The sequence below is a fragment of the Mustela nigripes genome, chromosome 13 (genome assembly GCF_022355385.1).
Source record: "Mustela nigripes isolate SB6536 chromosome 13, MUSNIG.SB6536, whole genome shotgun sequence".
NCBI classification, from domain to species: Eukaryota; Metazoa; Chordata; class Mammalia; order Carnivora; family Mustelidae; genus Mustela; species Mustela nigripes.
Genome location: NC_081569.1, coordinates 142,238,376 through 142,255,291, shown reverse-complemented (window position 1 = coordinate 142,255,291; position 16,916 = coordinate 142,238,376). Strand labels below are relative to the sequence as shown.

Below are 16,916 nucleotides of genomic sequence, written 5' to 3'. Positions count from 1 at the left end.
GGCCAGCCAGTTAACACAGAAGCCTGAGATGTTCTAAAGGGAGGAAAGAAAGCAGGGCTCAGGAGATTCGGGGAAGGCTACTACGTCAGCTCAGTAGCTCTCACCTTGGACGTTTCATAAGGGCTGGGGAGTCTAACTCAGTGTGACTGGGGCTCTGGAGGGAGTGAGGTCAGCAATCCCTCAGAAGGATGGATCCACAGTTCCCCTGTTCTGGTCTTGGTGGGGGCGGTGTGGGTGGGCAGATTGAGGGAGGCTGCTGGGGAGGCTCGGAAAGCCGGAAAGCATTCTCTCCCCAACTTCTTCTCAAAATCCACCCTCGCCTCCTCGCCACCATTTTTATACAGTCCCTTAGACTTAACAGAACGAGTTTAAAATGCAGACAGTCTCTGGGAAACTTCAAGTTTCCATCATAAGATAGATCATCTAAAACTTGCGGCAGATAGTTTTAGAATTCACAACTTCTGAGGATTTTGAAAACATAAGGTCACAAGTATGCCACATATCTAACAGCAGCCTCGGGAAGCCAAGCAGCAATGAAATGTAATAATGTTCCAGCCACAAAATGTGTGTGTTCGTGATCGATGGGTCAGCAAGTGGCCCCACAGCAGTTCGGGCTAGGTTTTGCTGCCAAAGATTTTTGTGCCAATCTCTGGATATAGCCTACAGTTTTCAGAGCTTACAGATTTCAGAATTCTGGTCAGAAAACCTTTTCCTGTACTGACAAGTGGGCCAAATTTGCTGGGACTAACTGCTCAAATTAACCAGCTGCATCCTCTGAACCAAAGGCTTCATGGCGTCTTCCCATGGGCCATGGGCGATCCTAGGAGGGGCCTTTGGTCACTTTGCAGAGGGGTCACCTGACTGCCCAGGCTCCCGGCTCACTGGCTGCAGCACTGCCTCTCCTGGCTCCAATCCCCATGTTCCGGAAGGGGAGGGAGCTCCGACTGGTCACCAGGAGGTCTGCCCCTGTACTAACAGGGCACAACTGTGGGACTTAGACTAGCCAGAAGCTGTAAACCAGACTGAAAGAGGCTGCAGGGAGGTGACAGAAGACCTCACAAGGGGAAATGGGAAGGCATCCCGTGAAGGCTGGTGTCCACTGGCTGCAGTGCTGTGGCCCTGTGACATGTCACCGAAGTCTCTGGGGGCTGGCCCTAGTGGGACACAGAATGTTCCTCTCCTTCGGAATGATAACCTGCTTTTAGATTCATTCAACATCCCCATGCCAGAGCCTTCTCTCCTGCTCAGGCCTACCCAGCTTCAGGGGGCCTTGGCTCAGCCAACAAGGGCTGCTTATCTGGGAAGCCACTGCATTGTCTCTGAGGTCCACACGGCCATGCCCCACCTCAACTAGGTCATGGTCAGACCATGGTTTTCACTTTTCAACTGCCAACCCACGCACTATACTTCTCAACCAACCTTCCTTTGAGGGAGCAGCAGAAGCCAGCACAAAGGCCCACTTCGTTGCAGAAGCTGTCCCACGGGGAACAACATGATTCCAGTGAGTGCCTAGAAGGAACCAAAGGAAGCGTGTTAAAGAAGGAAGAAGAGAACACACTCCAGAGCTTTAGTTCTAGACGACAACTGGTCTTCAAAACCTCTTACAGCTAATTCTAGGATGTCCTTAAAGTAAGAGGTCCACGCCAGCCAGGGCTGTGAGGCCAGTCCCTTGTTCGTCCTCCTACGTGGGCAAGCAGAGCCTCAGTCTTACCCAGGGTTGTGGCCGGGGTCGGGGGGGCGGTCATGCAGAGGGAGGACAGCTGGAGAAATTCACAAAGCAGGGCCTCCCTCACAGAAATGAAGCCCGCATGGGAACATGCGGATTATATCACCCGTCACAGATCTTGCCAGAGACTGGCATTCTCCACAGAGCAAGAACTTTTCCTTCAGGAAATGGACTAGTCCCTCTTACGACATCCTCTACATTTGGGTGGGTCTTTTCACTTAAAGGTGAATTATGAACATACAAAAGAGCTCCATCTGCCCTTCCTGCATGGTCACAGATTCCCAGGAGAAACTGATCACATGCCATCCAAACGCTGGTCCCCAAGTTGTAGGACTGACAGAGTGACAAAAGGAAACGGACACAAAGCGTGCAGAATGCCTCCGTCACAAACACTTGACACACTGGCACCAAATTCTCTTCTGCAGTCGAGTCTTAAAGCTCTTCTTTCAGTGCTGGCTTTAAAATGAAGCTGCGGGGACGCCTGGGTGGCTCAGTTGGTTAAGCAGCTGCCTTCGGCTCAGGGCATGATCCCAGCATCCTGGGATTGAGTCCCATATCGGGCTCCTTGCTCTGCAGGGAGCCTGCTTCTCCCTCTGACTCTGCCTTCCACTCTGTCTGCCTGTGCTCGCTCTCACTCTCTCTCTCTCACAAATAAATAAATAAAATCTTTAAAAAAAAAAAAATAAAATAAAATGAAGCTGCGGATTGAGTCAATGCGAAAAGAAAATGGATTCACCCACCGATGAGATTTCCTTTAGCGACATGGAACTCGTTCTTGCCCGAGGAGATCCAGACGCCGCTGTTGTGGACCCCGAGGAGGCTTGGCTGGCACTGCAGCTGCTGAGACCAAAACGCCATGCGCAGCTTATCCGCCACCTTCTCCACGGGCACTTGGGCTGCCGTGGCCACGGAGTGCGTGGCATGGATTATGGTCTGGAATAAGCTGCACTGGTCGAACACCACATAGTCGGTGATGCTCACCTAGAGGGGGGCACGGAAAGATACCTTCTCTCACTGCAGCGATGAGTGCTTTCTTTTTCTTTTTCTTTTTTTAAAAGACTTTTCTTTTTATTTATTTGACAGACAGAGATCACAAGTAGACAGGCAGGGAGAGAGAGAGGAGGAAGCAGACTCCCTGCTGAGCAGAGAGCCTGATACAGGGCTCAATCCCAGAACCCTGAGATCATGACCTGAGCGGAAGGCAGAGGCTTAACCCACTGAGCCACCCAGGCGCCCCTATGAGTGCCTTCTGTATGCGCGCCACCCGGAGCTAAGACTGGGTCCGTAACCGGCAAATACCTAGCACTCATGGGCACGCACGCATTTGTGTAAGACCAAAAAAGTCCAGCAAGGCACTATCAAACCACTAATTGTAATTCTGAGGGTCAGATTTAGAGGGACAGAAGAAATTGTTCACCTTCTGTTTTATACATTTTTATCCACCGTGGGTCTGTCACAATGGCAGGTATTATTTTTGTGATTATCTATGATCCCTCCTTAGACCCATGAAGCCTTTTATTCTAATCAATAAGAAAGGATCATTTTGCTTTTAAATTTAGATATTTCCAATGGACAAGAGCATGCAATCCTTAGAATCGTAATATGGGTTAAAAAAGGTACTATAAGTAGGGTGGTGGAGGTACTTGATGATCTAGACCTGGACTGTCGATAAATATGTCAGTTCAACAGCGCAAACCGGGCCCCACCCTGGACACGATCGGCACAGCCTGGCTCCGGTGTGCAAACCGCTCCTCTAACATTCCTGAAAGACATTTCTTTGGGGTAACTCTGAGGAAAACCTCTCTCTTTCTCTCTCTCTTTTAAAGATTTTGTTTATTCATTTGACAGAAACACAGTGAGAGACGGAACACAAGCAGGGGGAGAGGGAGAGGGAGAAGCAGGCTTCCCGCCAAGCAGGGAGCCCGACACGGGGCTCAATCCCAGGACCCCAGGATCATGACCTGAGCCAACAGTGAGCCCCTCAGGCAGCCCGTTAATCTCTCTCTTGTTGGCAGCTCCGGTTGTCAGAAAGTTCTAAGTTGGTCAAAATCTGCCTCCACGTGACTTTCATGTATACCTGTGCCCTGCTGGGTTTGGTCACAGAGAATGTTGCTCCCTAACTCCTAGGACACCCTTTCACAGGCTGTGTTCCCAGGTCCTGCACAATAAAATGCTGAGTGAAAGGGACATCACTTACTACAGGGAACTTAATTCTAATAAGCAAAAACAAAAAGTAAATTACTATAAAAATCAGTGCTTAAATGTACAAATCTGCACTTTTTCACCCACGAAAGGACCTGCACTGTCCTAACTGAGAATGCAGTGAATTGCTTTACAATGTCCGGACCCCATGGCCCCCTTTCCTGCTATCCAACAGCCTGGCTGCATGGTCTCGTCACAGCCCACAGAACGCCAGGCAGGGAGCCCTGGGGCTCACCACGTGTGCTGCTGGGCCTCCTCGGAGAGTGCACATGCCAAGGCCACACAGAAAGCCTGTGACAGGCTGTCTCAGTGCCCAACACTTGCAGATAAGCAGGATGCAAATTAAAAAAAAAAAAAAAGGTTTAGCAGCCAAACATAAAGCTGGCTCTGGCGCTACAGAGAAATCAGTCTTAGGAGTATTAAAATAACTCTGCTTCCAAATACCTCAAAGAAGATTCTGTCAAATTTCTCTAAAGATAACGTTCTGAATATGATGATAAAATGGTATCCAACTTTCTTTAGGCTACTTAAAAATGGAACGTGGTACATATACACATTTGAGAGAGAGTGTGTGAGTACACGCATGCGTGTGTAAACCCAAGTATGCTTACCAGCGTGGAGAAGGTATTTGAAAATCACTTGTACAACTTTTCGGAGCATCAGACATATCAGAGACCTTTGTACACATATACTTACTCATCAAAGGACAAATACAACTTCTTTTGCACATTCTCATCCGACAGACCAAGGGCAGCTAATGACCGACCTGCCCTCGCGTGGCAAGTCTGAGGCAGCGACAGGGCCTGAGCTACTGGAGACAAACACTGCAGAGACGCTGCCTCGTTCCCAGCAGCTGAGGGCCAGAACCACCTCGCCGGCCGCTGCGGGAAGCTGGGGGAGTGACAGCTACACTGAACCGTACCAAAGAGGGGCAGGAACAACCCCTTGAAAAACACATTCTAGGCCACCCTGGCTGGGACCAAGTCATGAGAAGTGAGCTTGCTTACACCCTCCTATTACACAGAGTGTTTCCTTTTCTGGGAGTGTGTGGGAACATTCTCCTTTCTTTGTTGAAATGCCACTTGCTTAGAGGACTTTGGAACCAGCGGGCAGAGATGAATTTTAATTATAGGCCGGGTTTCCAAACCTGCGGACTAGCTCTTCTCAGCCCATGAGTTCAGAATTCAACGTCATTACTACCCAGGTCTGCAAAAGGATATCACTGGGCTTATTTAGCACGTAAGGATAAATTTCTAAATAATACCGAAATGGAAAAAGAAGTAATAAACAGAGCCTGGACATTTAAGCAAAGAGAGTTCTACAAGTTACTTCCTACAATGAAAACCCCGGATACTTCTAACGCGTTCAAATAGTGAAGACTAACTCATCGAAGAGTGAAAGTAAATGTTGTTCATTTAATCCAACCTCCTCAATCTCTTCAAGGAGAAGAAGGGCTGTAAAAGGAGGAGCAGAGCAGAGGAATCCTGGCCAGCACCCCCCGAGCCGAGCACCTACTTGCCACCAGTGGTCGTCATCTCCCTGGGGCTTCTTGGAAACGATACCAGTTCGGAACCACAGGTTCCCTTGGATGTCCAGGGCCCACAGAGTCTGCTGGTCCCCGAGAGTTATACAGACGGGTTCCAAAGCCTGCCTTTCACTGGAAACAGGGAAGAGAAGGGAGAGTCAGCGCCCACACTCCAAGTGCCCAGCCTGACTGGGAACGTGGGCTTCAAGTGTCTCCCGGGTGGGTTTAGACCCCACCCCCAAGTTCCATGGATGGAAGCTCGAGTTTCAAGTTACGTTGTTGTTTAAATGTGTGGCAGCTTCTGAAAGACACACTGAAAAGCCCGCATGGCGGGAAACCCCTGGGAGGAAAGAGCCTACGAGAGAGAGCGAGAGAGAGCGTGGACAACCAGGGCGCCTCGGCCTCCCTGCTCCTCTCACACAACTGAGCCAGCGGAGGGGCCCCGTGTGCCAGGCTGTGTCGGGCAGCAGCAGCTGGGCGGACGCTGCCTCTCCGCACACGGTGCCCTCCCCCCTCCCGCCCCTCGGGAAAAGCCCCTGCTCAGCTCTGCTCTGGCACGGGAAGGTCCTCGCTGACCGGCACTGGGGGAGAGCAGGGCTGGGGCCAGCCTGGTCGCACACCCAGCCCAGCCCTGCTGTGGCTCATGGGAGCCACTCGCTCAAGCTGACTGGGTGCTAGGTTCAAACCAAAAAGATCCTAGTCTAATTTTTCTAATTAGCAAAATGATTTGATGGTAATTCTATAATTAAAATTTTGAGTGGTTTAAGTCACCAAAGAAATTACTAGAGATAAATTACCACTGATGATAATGAAGGAAAAACGTCTGGCCTGAAATCACTGAGATTCTACACAGAAACCACCTGACAGGGCCTGGCAGTGCTCAATGGAAACTGTCGTAAGACCCGTGATCGTGTGATGCCTGAGGTCACACGAGAGGGTGGCGGCATTTTAAAAAGCTTTGCCCTGACCCAGCGCCCAGTCTGCCGGTCACAGGCAGGCACAGGGCAACCCGCGGTCAGGCTGCGGCCATCGGCTCCACCGACTCCAGACAACACTATCCCCATGGAGAGCTTCAGAGAAGCAGCTCTGCCAGGGGCAGCCTCCCAGGGGCGCGTTAAGGGGAGTCAGGGTGACAAAGAACCAAGGGTGGGACAAGCGAGATGGGGAGGACGCGCCTGCTCCTGCCGGTACCTGACGATGTCACATTTCCACTGCTCCCCCTCGGGGCAGAAGCTGCTTACGCCCTCCCGGTACAGGAGGGCTCTCTGCTCTGTCAGCGCCCACACCACGCTGTTTCGGGCTGTGACCTGGGACAGTGGGTATGGACAGTCGACCTTTACGGCTCTGGCACAAGGGCGATCCACACTGAGACCTGCCAGGGAGACAGACAGGAAGCCCCCAAGACACACAGTCAGGACTTTGCACCTCATTTGTATTCTGCTGTTTCCTTCTTCTTCTTCTTCTTCTTTTGGTATTCTGCTATATTCTTGTGTAGCAAGCATTCTGTCTTTTTAAGGTCTAGTTAACAAAAAATAGTTAGGTTGTGCTTAAATAGGGCATGTATTTGAAGTGTTTTCAAATGCTCTCTGAAAACTGAAGAACGACAATTCAGAATCTGCGGGTATCCCAAAGTGGCTTAAGATGTTCCCGAAGAACAAGAAAGCCCAGGGCAGAGCAGCCAGACCCTGAGCCAAGAGCAGCCAGGCCAAGAGCAACACATGCTCTGTGGCTGTGCCCTCAGAGCCTCGGGGAGAGCAGAGCTGGGGCAGCTGTGGATGGCAAGGATCTGAGCCCCCCGCCCTCTGCAGAGCAGCTCCGACGAAGCAGCCACCCTCTCCTGCTCTGGATCTGGTTGGGGGGTTGGTTCCCCACATGAAAGGCGATGTCCCTCACCCAGCAAGGCTATGGCAGGGCCAGAGCTCAGAGTCGCTGACGCCCCATCCAGGACTCCTGCCCCCCACCTCTTTGGAGCCTGTCTGCAGCCTGGAGTTGCTGGGACAGCTGCTAACTCAAACCCCATACTCTGCGGCATCAGCGTGCACTCAGTTCTCAGTGCCCCAGCGTGCTCCCCGACTCCTCGCAGAAGCCCCGTGGTCCCACGTTCTCAGCTGTCTCCCTCACCTTCAACCAGGGGGAGTCACCTGCTGGGCTGCTTACACTACACACCGTCAGGCCAGCCCTGGAGCCGAACACGGCTGGTCTGCTACTACTGGTTAAGAGGGTGCCCGTTCCTCAACCCCAGGCCAGAGGCACTCTGTCTCCTCACCAGGAACAAAACTCAAGTGCTCCTGGAAACGGGATATGCATCTGCCTTTCCAGAGCTATTACCACTTGAAGGGAGAGACCAGAATTTGCACGTGGCCAGGAGCTGGCGAGGCTGACCACCAGGGCTCAAGCAGCGGCTTCTAGGAGATGCTGGCCCTCCCACGTGTGAGGAAGAGCCAGGGGTGCAGAGACTTTTGGTCTCAGAGCATCACCCCGGCTGACAGCTCGTAACAGAGATTAAAACAGTCTCCACAAATCAGCAATATTAGATGGTGAGAAGATTGATCTTTACATAAATCCAGTACAACCTCTTGACAGCCAGAAGAGAGCTCCCACCTCACCCCCTTTCCATACGCCGAGAAATCATGTTGCCTTTGGAAAGTTATATCCTATTTTGCTGACATAAACACTCACGCTCATTACAGTTTATTTTTAATAAACAAGTCCCACTGAGTCTCCTCTGGCAGCTGAAGGTTCCCCTCAGGGCAGTTTATTAGGACGAAATGAACTGCTACTTAGATCAAATGATTTTTCTTGTTGTTTCTTCCTGACCCACATGTAAATAAGTATACGGGGACAGGACGATGACCTGGCTGAAAAAAGTCCAGCCATAACCTAAAGGAAAAAATGATTCTAATGTCACTTCCCCGTTATTCTTTCCCCTTAAGATCTGATATTGCAGCACAAGTGACAGGCAATGGTTAGCCGTAAGGAGAGTAAGAGTCTGTTTCTGTATCTCACTGAATAACTCTATTAAGTCTTGCCCTAAACTTGTCCGGGTTGGATGTGAGTCAGTAGCAGGAAACTGCTAATATATTCCAAAGGCAGACTGTCTTCAATTGATTTTTAGCCCCTTCGTCATTGTGATGGCTCTAAGTGTGCCCCTAACAAAGTGAGGGACAGTAGGAAGCAATTACCCCCCCACCCCACAGGAGCTGGAGGACCACCCCCGTTACCTGTCTGCAGGTAAAGATCTCCATTGGTCCTGATGATCCAGGCCGTGTCATCGCTCAGGGCCACAAACACTGCCTGGGGCAGGGCTTCGTACCAGTGCCGCTTCCCCTTGATGGTCACTTTTCCACAAGCAAAAGCTCGGTTTGATTTCTGCTCAATCTTCCAGAGAAGGGCTCCTGTAGAAATAAAAATTCTGTTCCCCATCCAATAACCGCAGAGAATTACTTACACAAAGCACTTCATCCCGGTTGCTGTGGGGGAGAGAGATTTCTACAACCTCTCTCCCCCTTTTGCTTCCACCCCAACTGGGGAAAGAGCCCACAGAGCCAAGGTTTGGTTCCTCGTCACCTCCCACCAGCTGTGTGGCTTCAGGTGTCAAGTCACCTACTGTCTCTCCATGCTGGACTTCTTCCTCTGTACCTACAGGGCTGCTAGGGAAACTGGAGGCGAGAACAGATCGGTGACATGGCACACCGAGCCGGACAGCCCTCAGGCACTCCTGACGTGGACACGTCAGGAGGCACAACTCGTCCCCCATGAGAAGTTGAAAAGTCCTTGGGGGTTCAGACGGGTCACTTCTGGACCAACTGAGGGTTACGATGCACAGACAGGAGGCACGTGAGCAGGGCTGTCCTTTTTTACTCAGAAAGGGACTGTGACAAGCAGATGAAGGGGAGGAAGGAGGGCGGCGTGCTGTGTGCGTGGGGGGGGGCGCAGGCCGGGCGGCCGCATGTAAGCAGCCACCTGAGAATCACCAAGACCACAGGCTGGACTAGAGGGTCTGATGGGGAGAGCCGAGGTAAGAGGAGAAAAGCCAGACGGCTAAGCTCAAAGCACACCCTGAACACAGTGGGGCGCTGGTGCCCCTGAAGACGCGGACACTGCAGGGCGACTCAGTCAAGAACACCGATCTGGTGAGGACAGAATTCCTATGAGATTGCGAGGGCCAACAGGTTTTGGAAACACAAAGTCATCAACAGAATCAGGACAGAACCAAGGCTTCTAAGCGGCTGGGAAGGTGAACAGAAGTAAACGGCAGAGAAAGAATTAAAGCGCACAATCACGGAACGAGAGTTAAAGACTAGACTGTGATCTCAGCCACTCGCTAAAGGAAAATTATTTTTCAAATAAGCAAAGAGATAAAACAACCTTGAACAAACTGCTATTTTAAATAGTGACAAAGACCAGGAAGAATTCAAGGAAATCCATCAGAAACACAGTAAAATTACGGGGATAAGTCTAAAGTCACAGAGTACATTTTGTCTGACTTCTGCTCGTGTCTTAACAATAAGAAGATACTATGTGGGGTGCCTGGGTGGCTCAGTGGTTGAGTGTCTGTCTTCGGCTCAGGTCATGGTCTCAGGGTCCTGGGTTCAAGCCCAACATCAGGCTCCCTGCTCAGCAGGAAAGCCTGCTTCCCCTCTCCCACTCGCCCTGCTCTGTTCCCTGTCTCACTATGTCTCCCTCTGTCAAATAAAAATAAAATCTCTACAAAAGGGGGGGGGGAGTTACTAAGAGGCAAATACACAGGAATACTTCTATTCTACCTATGCACCCCCCAGCAGGTGAAGTGGCCAACATTATGACAAACAGATGCGCAAATGATTCTGGACAGGGAAGGGAGGTACAGGCTCAAAGCCTAGCAGAGCATCATTCAGGAAATGTCCGCTCCGGTTCACTAAAAATGGTTAGCCAGACCATGGCTTGCACGAATGAACGCATTTTTCTTTTACATTCAGGGAGATGATCTGGCCAAAGCATACACATCGTTCATTAAAGAAAAAATTTCTAGAAAGGAACCCCAATAATCTATATCCATGTAAGTCTATCTCCATTGGTTCAGTTGCTTTAAAACAACACAAGAAAACAGGAACACGGGCGCCTGTGTGGCTTGGTCAGTAAAGCGTCCAGCTTTTGATTTTGGCTCAGGTCATGATGTCAGGGTTGTGACACTGAGCCCCGTGTTAGGCTTCGTGCTGGGTGTAGAGCCTGCTTAAGATCCTCTCTCTCGGGCGCCTGGGTGGCTCAGTGGGTTAAAGCCTCTGCCTTCAGCCCAAGTCACAATCCTGGGGTCCTGGGATCGAGCACCGCGTCGGGCTCTTTGCTCCGTGGGGAGCCTGTTTCCCCCTCTCTCTCTGCCTGCCTCTCTGACTGCTTGTGATCTCTGTCTGCCATATAAATAAATAAAATCTTTAAAAAAAAAAAAAAGATCCTCTCTCTCCTTCTCCCTCTGCCCCTCCCCTTCCATAAAAGAAATAGGGACACATTTTTATAAGGTATTCATATGTTAATCTCTCTCCAAAAAAATCCCTCAAAATTCAAGCAGTTTGCATAGCTTATAAAAACATGTTAATGTGTTAACATTGTAATTAATAAAAAAAAAAACGAACCAAGATTCAAGCTGAACATCCATTTACTGGATGTTTATTAATCAATGTCAAATGAAGCGACCCCTGTTCTTTGGAGAAAACCCTCAGACGTGCACTCACTGGTCACATGCCGCACGGATGGCGCTGCGGCAGGCCCCCCCACCCCCCGTGTGCCCGCCCTGTGCCCACCGTGCGCTGGGCCACTACTGGGCCACTACACCGGCAGGAGCAGGGAGGTGGGAGCCGGGGAGGCCAACCTGAGGGGGAGACCGCCACCTGCTGGACGGCGTCCTCAAACTTCTGCCAGCGGAGCCCCGCGCCCGGCAGTGCGCTGCAGAACAGGCCGCCTTTGTAGTCCAGGCACCAAATGTACTTCTCGGAGACCGCCAAGCTGAGTATGCCGTAGCCGGGACCGGAGTATCCCATCCAGCTTTCTGCAAACTAACAAGGACAGAGCTGGTGAGTTCCGTAGCAGAGTGCTGAGCCGCGCTGTTGGGCGGTTGTCCATAAGTCACAGGGCGGAGGGTCTCTGAGAAGCCAAGCGGGGACCTGCTGTCTTTGGACTGTACTGAGAGAAGCGCTCTGCAATGGGGGCTACTGTCCCCCGGGAGAGCCCGCCTGGGTAGCTCCCCGTCAAGTCAGAACACCCTTCCTAATGCGGTCCTGACGTTAAAACAACCTAGTTCTTGCACAACACACAACGCACATGCAAACCCACGTTCTGTGCTTCGGATCCTTGCCGAGGCGCGCAGATGAGCAGCCCTGCCACCGGCTCTGTGCCCTCGCCCTTGGGTTTTAAGCATGGACCCATCATGCGGCTAATGGAAATCTGGCCAAGATACTGAGTCTGGCTGAATTCTATAGACTGATGGTTTGTTGCCATGATTCTTTAAAAAAGAGCTAAATGAAGTCTTTGCAGCTTAACAGTTTTCTAAACTGCAGAAGGAATCAAAGTGCTTGCACCATCACCCAAATATGGAAGTTCGCTGCTTCACAGAGAATGGCACCCGCCCCTTCTCAATCCAGCCCTGCTCCCCATGACGAGTGCCCCACGCCCCTGGCAAATGCCACAAAATCTCTTGGTTTTCCAGCTACTGGATGGGGAGGAGGGAGGACCATGAAGGGAGGAAGCAGTCCTCCAAGCACCAGGTCCCCTCTCACCTAGGGGAGGGCTTTTCTAAAGTTCTCGCCCCCAATCTCAACAGCCTGCACGAGACGTCAGCCCGCCCATCAGGCCTCCCACAGCCCTGACTTGGCTGGCCAGCATCGGCCAAGAGTCGTGCTCAGCTGAGACGATCGGCAGGCACGTCTGGGTCTCCCTGGAGATTCTGGGATCCAGACTGGCTATCTGCGCCCGCAGCAGCCAACACCAAACACAGAGCCTGGCAGCCGAAGGCACTCAAGAAATGCTGAGCACAGGCGAGATGGAGTGGAAGGTCTCACCTTCCGGCATTTGTCTCAGAACAAGTAAGCAGGACATGTCTCTGCCGATGCAGGACAGCACAGAGGCGGGGAGTGGGGTCCTGGGCAGCCGTGCCCTTCACTCACTATGTGACCTGTGTGAGCCGTTTCCCTACGACTCCTTCCCTCCGCTGTAAAATGGGGACCACGGCAGCACCTACTTCTTTACCTACTTTTGTTTTGTTCTTGGAGAAGGAAATGAGTTGAACTTACAAAGTGCTTAGCGTGGTGCCTGGCAAGCGGCAAGAGCTTCCCGAACAACGTGTGTCGTTAGCGCTGGGAGAATCTAGTGGTCCGTTTAGGGGAAGCACACGCACGTTCACACTCCTAATCCACACCCCACAATTACTTAGCAGGACAAGTTATAAGACCTGATTAGTCTCGAAACCAAATACACTGAAAAATAATGACTTGCTAAGAAAAGTAAGCATTTTGAAAACAATCTGTTATGTAAATGATCAGGAATTATCATCATTGACTACGTGGGTTGGGTGGACCCCAGGACACCGACCACCCCAAACCCACATACCTGATCTGACTTTAGGAGCCCGGTGTCCTCCGTGCCAGGCTGGCTCAGGTCCTGCAGGGAGCGACTACCACCGAGCTCTGTCACACTCGTCTCCGAGGAAGAGGAAGGCAACCCCTGGGCATAGATGTCCTCCTCGTCACTGGATGTCAACACTGGGTCCCGTGAAGGCTGCTCGAGCCAAGGCTCATGGGTGTGAGCCGCCAAGGCAGAGACTGGGGGTGTCAGCCGCCCTCTCACACTCCCCAAGTCACATCCCGAGGCAACCATTTCCTTCAGGCCCGTGTCACTGTCGGTGACAGTGTGCCAGGGATGTGAGCCGAGGTGGCTGGGGCCCCCCATGCGTGTGAGGAAGCCCTGCTCCTTGCTGGGCTCCTCGGCACAGCCTTCGTCAGCTCCGGTTCCTGGCAGCTGCGGCTCGGCACGGGGGGCCCAGCTGAGGCTGGAAGGCACCGGGGGGGAGTCCAGGAAAGGGGCTTCAGAAAAAGTGCTTTGGGGGTCATCAAGCTCCATATCCCCTGCTTCCCGGGCCTCTGCAGAGCTGTCCTTTTCTCCACAGGGCGACTGTCTGCTATTCAGTCCATCATCTGTGGGACAAGGTTCCTCTCTGAGTTCTGTAACATCACTACCTTCCACAGCTTCCCTCAGCTCCAGGAGTGAAGTCCACGCTCCACTGTGCGACCCTGTGTCTTCTGCACAGTCACATCGTGGGAGTCCAGGTCTGTCGCCATTCCCTTCATGCAGGATGGCAGTGGCGGGCTCAGGCACCTCCAGGACACTGAACGCTTCGGGGTCAATATTTTCCTGCAGGACACCATTCACCTCACTGCTGAGGTTACTCTCCTGGTCAGGAGACTCTGTGCTCAACCGATCCACGATGCTGCCCAAACTTGAGGTCATAGACAGCAGGTCCGTGTTCAAGGACTGGGGACTGTCACCCGGAAACTCATAGCAGGGAGTTGATTCAAGGGAACTGTGGCAGGTGTTCCTGCTTGCACCTTCTAATTTAAAATTTAAAATAAGAATGTTTAAAATGGGGTATGACTCCATATAAATAGTAAGAGACTAAAAAACACAATTTTGGCTCAAGGGAAAAAGTACATTTCAAATGAAGGATATTTAAGTGGTGAGGAATGCATCTCTCAAGTACGAATTATCCCATGCAGAGATGTCTTAAATGGATGCAAACATCAGAGACAGTGATGGGCTCTAGGCCTCGCTCAAGAAATGTTAATGTTGGAAAACAAAGGAAAGGATGGACAGTAGACCAGTTATTTAAAATTATTAACAAGCTTAGCATGTTAATATTAATAATATCTGGTACGTATGTGTAGCTCGAGAGGCCTAACAGGAATGAAGGAGTAAAAAGTTAAACCATTTCTATGTTAAATCCCATGGTCGGTAATCTATCCAACACCAAACGTAAAACGACCCATCTAGACACCAGCATAATCTTCTATTTCTGAGCCTTTCCATCCAGGCTCATAGTGTCTCTTGTCTAATACGTGCTTTACATGGATACATCTAAAATTTTACTTAACTACAGCCCCAGACCCATCAAGCAGGGTGGTAAGTACACAGGTGTGTGTTATTGTATCACTCACACCCCACGAAGGTGCTTTCAGTGTGTGTGGTACTCTTTCTTAACATATGAAATACTTCACGGTAAAACTCCTCCGAGGAAAGAGCACCCATGTCTTCTGAAGCCTTCTCTGCTTCTCACCAAATGGGCAAATGCTCACGCAGGGCAAGGAGCACTCCCCAAAACTGTGCGAGAACGACCCTGCGTAAGGAGTCAGTGTGCGTTTTGTGAAGGACGGTACCTGATCGCTTCTTCCTCTTCTTTTTCACTTTCAGAGGCTTCACGACAAGCTCCTGGTCGAAGTCTTCGGAGCTGATCACGCTGAATCTCTGCGAGGCGGACTGGCCTCCCCTCCCCAGCTCTGGAGCTGCCTGGAGCCCAGAGCCACTGTCGGTGGAGTTGAGCGAGCTGCTCCTGCTCCTGGGCTCGCTGGCCACAGAGCTGGCCACGGAAGAGCCTCTGAGCCTTGTCTCCGAAACCGGGGCCCCCAACGGCTTCTCCCCACGTTGCCCAGGGGCCTGCTCTGCGCATCCCGGTGTCTCCAGACCATCTCGCGCTGAGAAAGAGAGTTGGGGGTCACTGCTGGCTGTCTAAGGAAGTCGACAAGCTCTCATTCAGTCTGCTAACCCTAAATCCCCGCCCGCTAGGCATAGAGAGACTGCTGAAGCGGGAAGGTCGCACATAACAGTCCACAACGGCTCTGTGCTCCGGGGAGCTCACACAATCAGGAAAATGACTCGTCACGGCGATTTTCTATAAATAGCTCATAGGAATGGAACACTACTAAGCATACAGCATTTCTTACACCAATTCAGAAATAACTCCTGAAGAAGACAAATGACCTGTTTCTAAGAAGAGGGCTTAGTGATAGCCCCTACTTAGATCACACCTTAAACATAAAAGAGCTCAAAAGGCACTTGAAAAATATATGCATACCTATATTTCTTGAAATTTAAGAAGAGAAAGGGCATTTTCCATGAGAACAAACGCAGGACAGAGAAGTGCGGCGTGAGGATGTGGCAGCAGAGGCTCAAGGCACCCTGCTCTGTACCCACGACCAAGAGCCAGCGAGTTTCTCACCTTCACGGACTCGTCCTTCTCAACACAATAGCACAAGTCGCCATGGCCACCAGGGCTCCAGCCACAGGACCCCGTACACAGGACTATGGACGACTTCACCCACTCAGCCATCCCAATAGCACGTACCCACTACGGGCCCGGCACTGTTCGGGGACCACCAGTCAGACAGGAACTCCTGTCCTCTAATGGGGGTGGCCCCGGGGCAAACTAGGGGCTTCTCTGTGCGAGCTGGGGACGGACACGCAGGGCTCTGCACGGAGCGAAGCCTGGCCAGGGAAGTGACTTGTTAAAGACCACATGAGCCGATGGCAGGTCTCGGTCTAGAGCTGTCCTGTGCAATACAGCAGTCACTGCCATGTGCAGCTATTTAAACTCAAAGTCGAGCACAACGTAAACGCAGCTGCGCTCCCCACACTGCAAGCGCTCGGCAGCCACTGGGGACGGCGCGGACACAGAGCAGCCCCCCGCACTTCCCTCCCGCGAGCCGCCCGCCCTTGACCACACCATGCAGATGCCAGCTCCGCAAACTAAGACTCAGAGCTTAGTCCTGTTCCACAGAGATTGCGGCCTGGGGTGACAGCTACCCTGACCGACCCTCTGACCCAAGACATATCTCACTCCCACCCCACGCCCGCCCCGCCATCTTGTAAGAGGCAGTAAAGTGGGGGCCAAGGTACCCCTTAGGACATTTTCATCTTTTCAAGTCCTAAATATCTGGGTCTGAGAGGCTCTTTGGGATATTTTCCTACTAACCAGACTTTGTATTCTAACATACAAAAGGACAAAGGCCTTAGTAACGCCTGGGGGCGCAGGGGCTTGCCGCCTGGAGGCCCTTCCCTTGACTTGCTCCTGCCTTGCTTCCCGCTCTAGAAGGCCCTGGGTTTGCAAGTGGCCCACCCACTTGGGTCCAGGCCTTCTACTCCCTCTCCTCCCTCTCCTGCAGTGACTCAGACACCAGCTAGTGCTGGTGAGAGCAGAAGGCAGAGCAAGGATGCCTCCAGGGTCAAGATACCCTAAGCCCGTAGCTCTGACAAAAGGTCCACACTTCTGACCAACGTAGCCAGGCAGGAGCAGCAGAAGCGTCCGCTGCAGCAGCAGTCGGAAGGCGGGGCTCGTGGATTTGGGGCTTGTCATTTACCCACGCCCCCAGTCCTTGGTTTTCTAATCTGAAACGGGACACCGCGGATTAAGAAACACTCACTCGGGGCTTCTGTGTGCCATATGCT

At 51.8% G+C, this 16,916-nt stretch overlaps 1 protein-coding gene across 3 annotated transcripts in view; it reads right to left on the bottom strand.

Annotated features, from left to right (window-relative positions):
* The window catches only part of TECPR2 (tectonin beta-propeller repeat containing 2), a 98,484-nt gene that overhangs the window by 36,398 nt on the left and 45,170 nt on the right, over positions 1-16,916 (bottom strand). For all 3 annotated transcript variants that reach the window (XM_059374031.1, XM_059374032.1, XM_059374033.1), the window contains exons 8-15: positions 14,852-15,166; positions 13,032-14,029; positions 11,299-11,482; positions 8,675-8,848; positions 6,645-6,825; positions 5,444-5,585; positions 2,467-2,707; positions 1,420-1,509 (exon numbers count right to left, since the gene is read on the bottom strand). In XM_059374031.1, the coding sequence (XP_059230014.1) occupies positions 1,420-1,509; positions 2,467-2,707; positions 5,444-5,585; positions 6,645-6,825; positions 8,675-8,848; positions 11,299-11,482; positions 13,032-14,029; positions 14,852-15,166 (2,325 nt within the window). The remainder of the gene's footprint in view (positions 1-1,419; positions 1,510-2,466; positions 2,708-5,443; positions 5,586-6,644; positions 6,826-8,674; positions 8,849-11,298; positions 11,483-13,031; positions 14,030-14,851; positions 15,167-16,916) is intronic.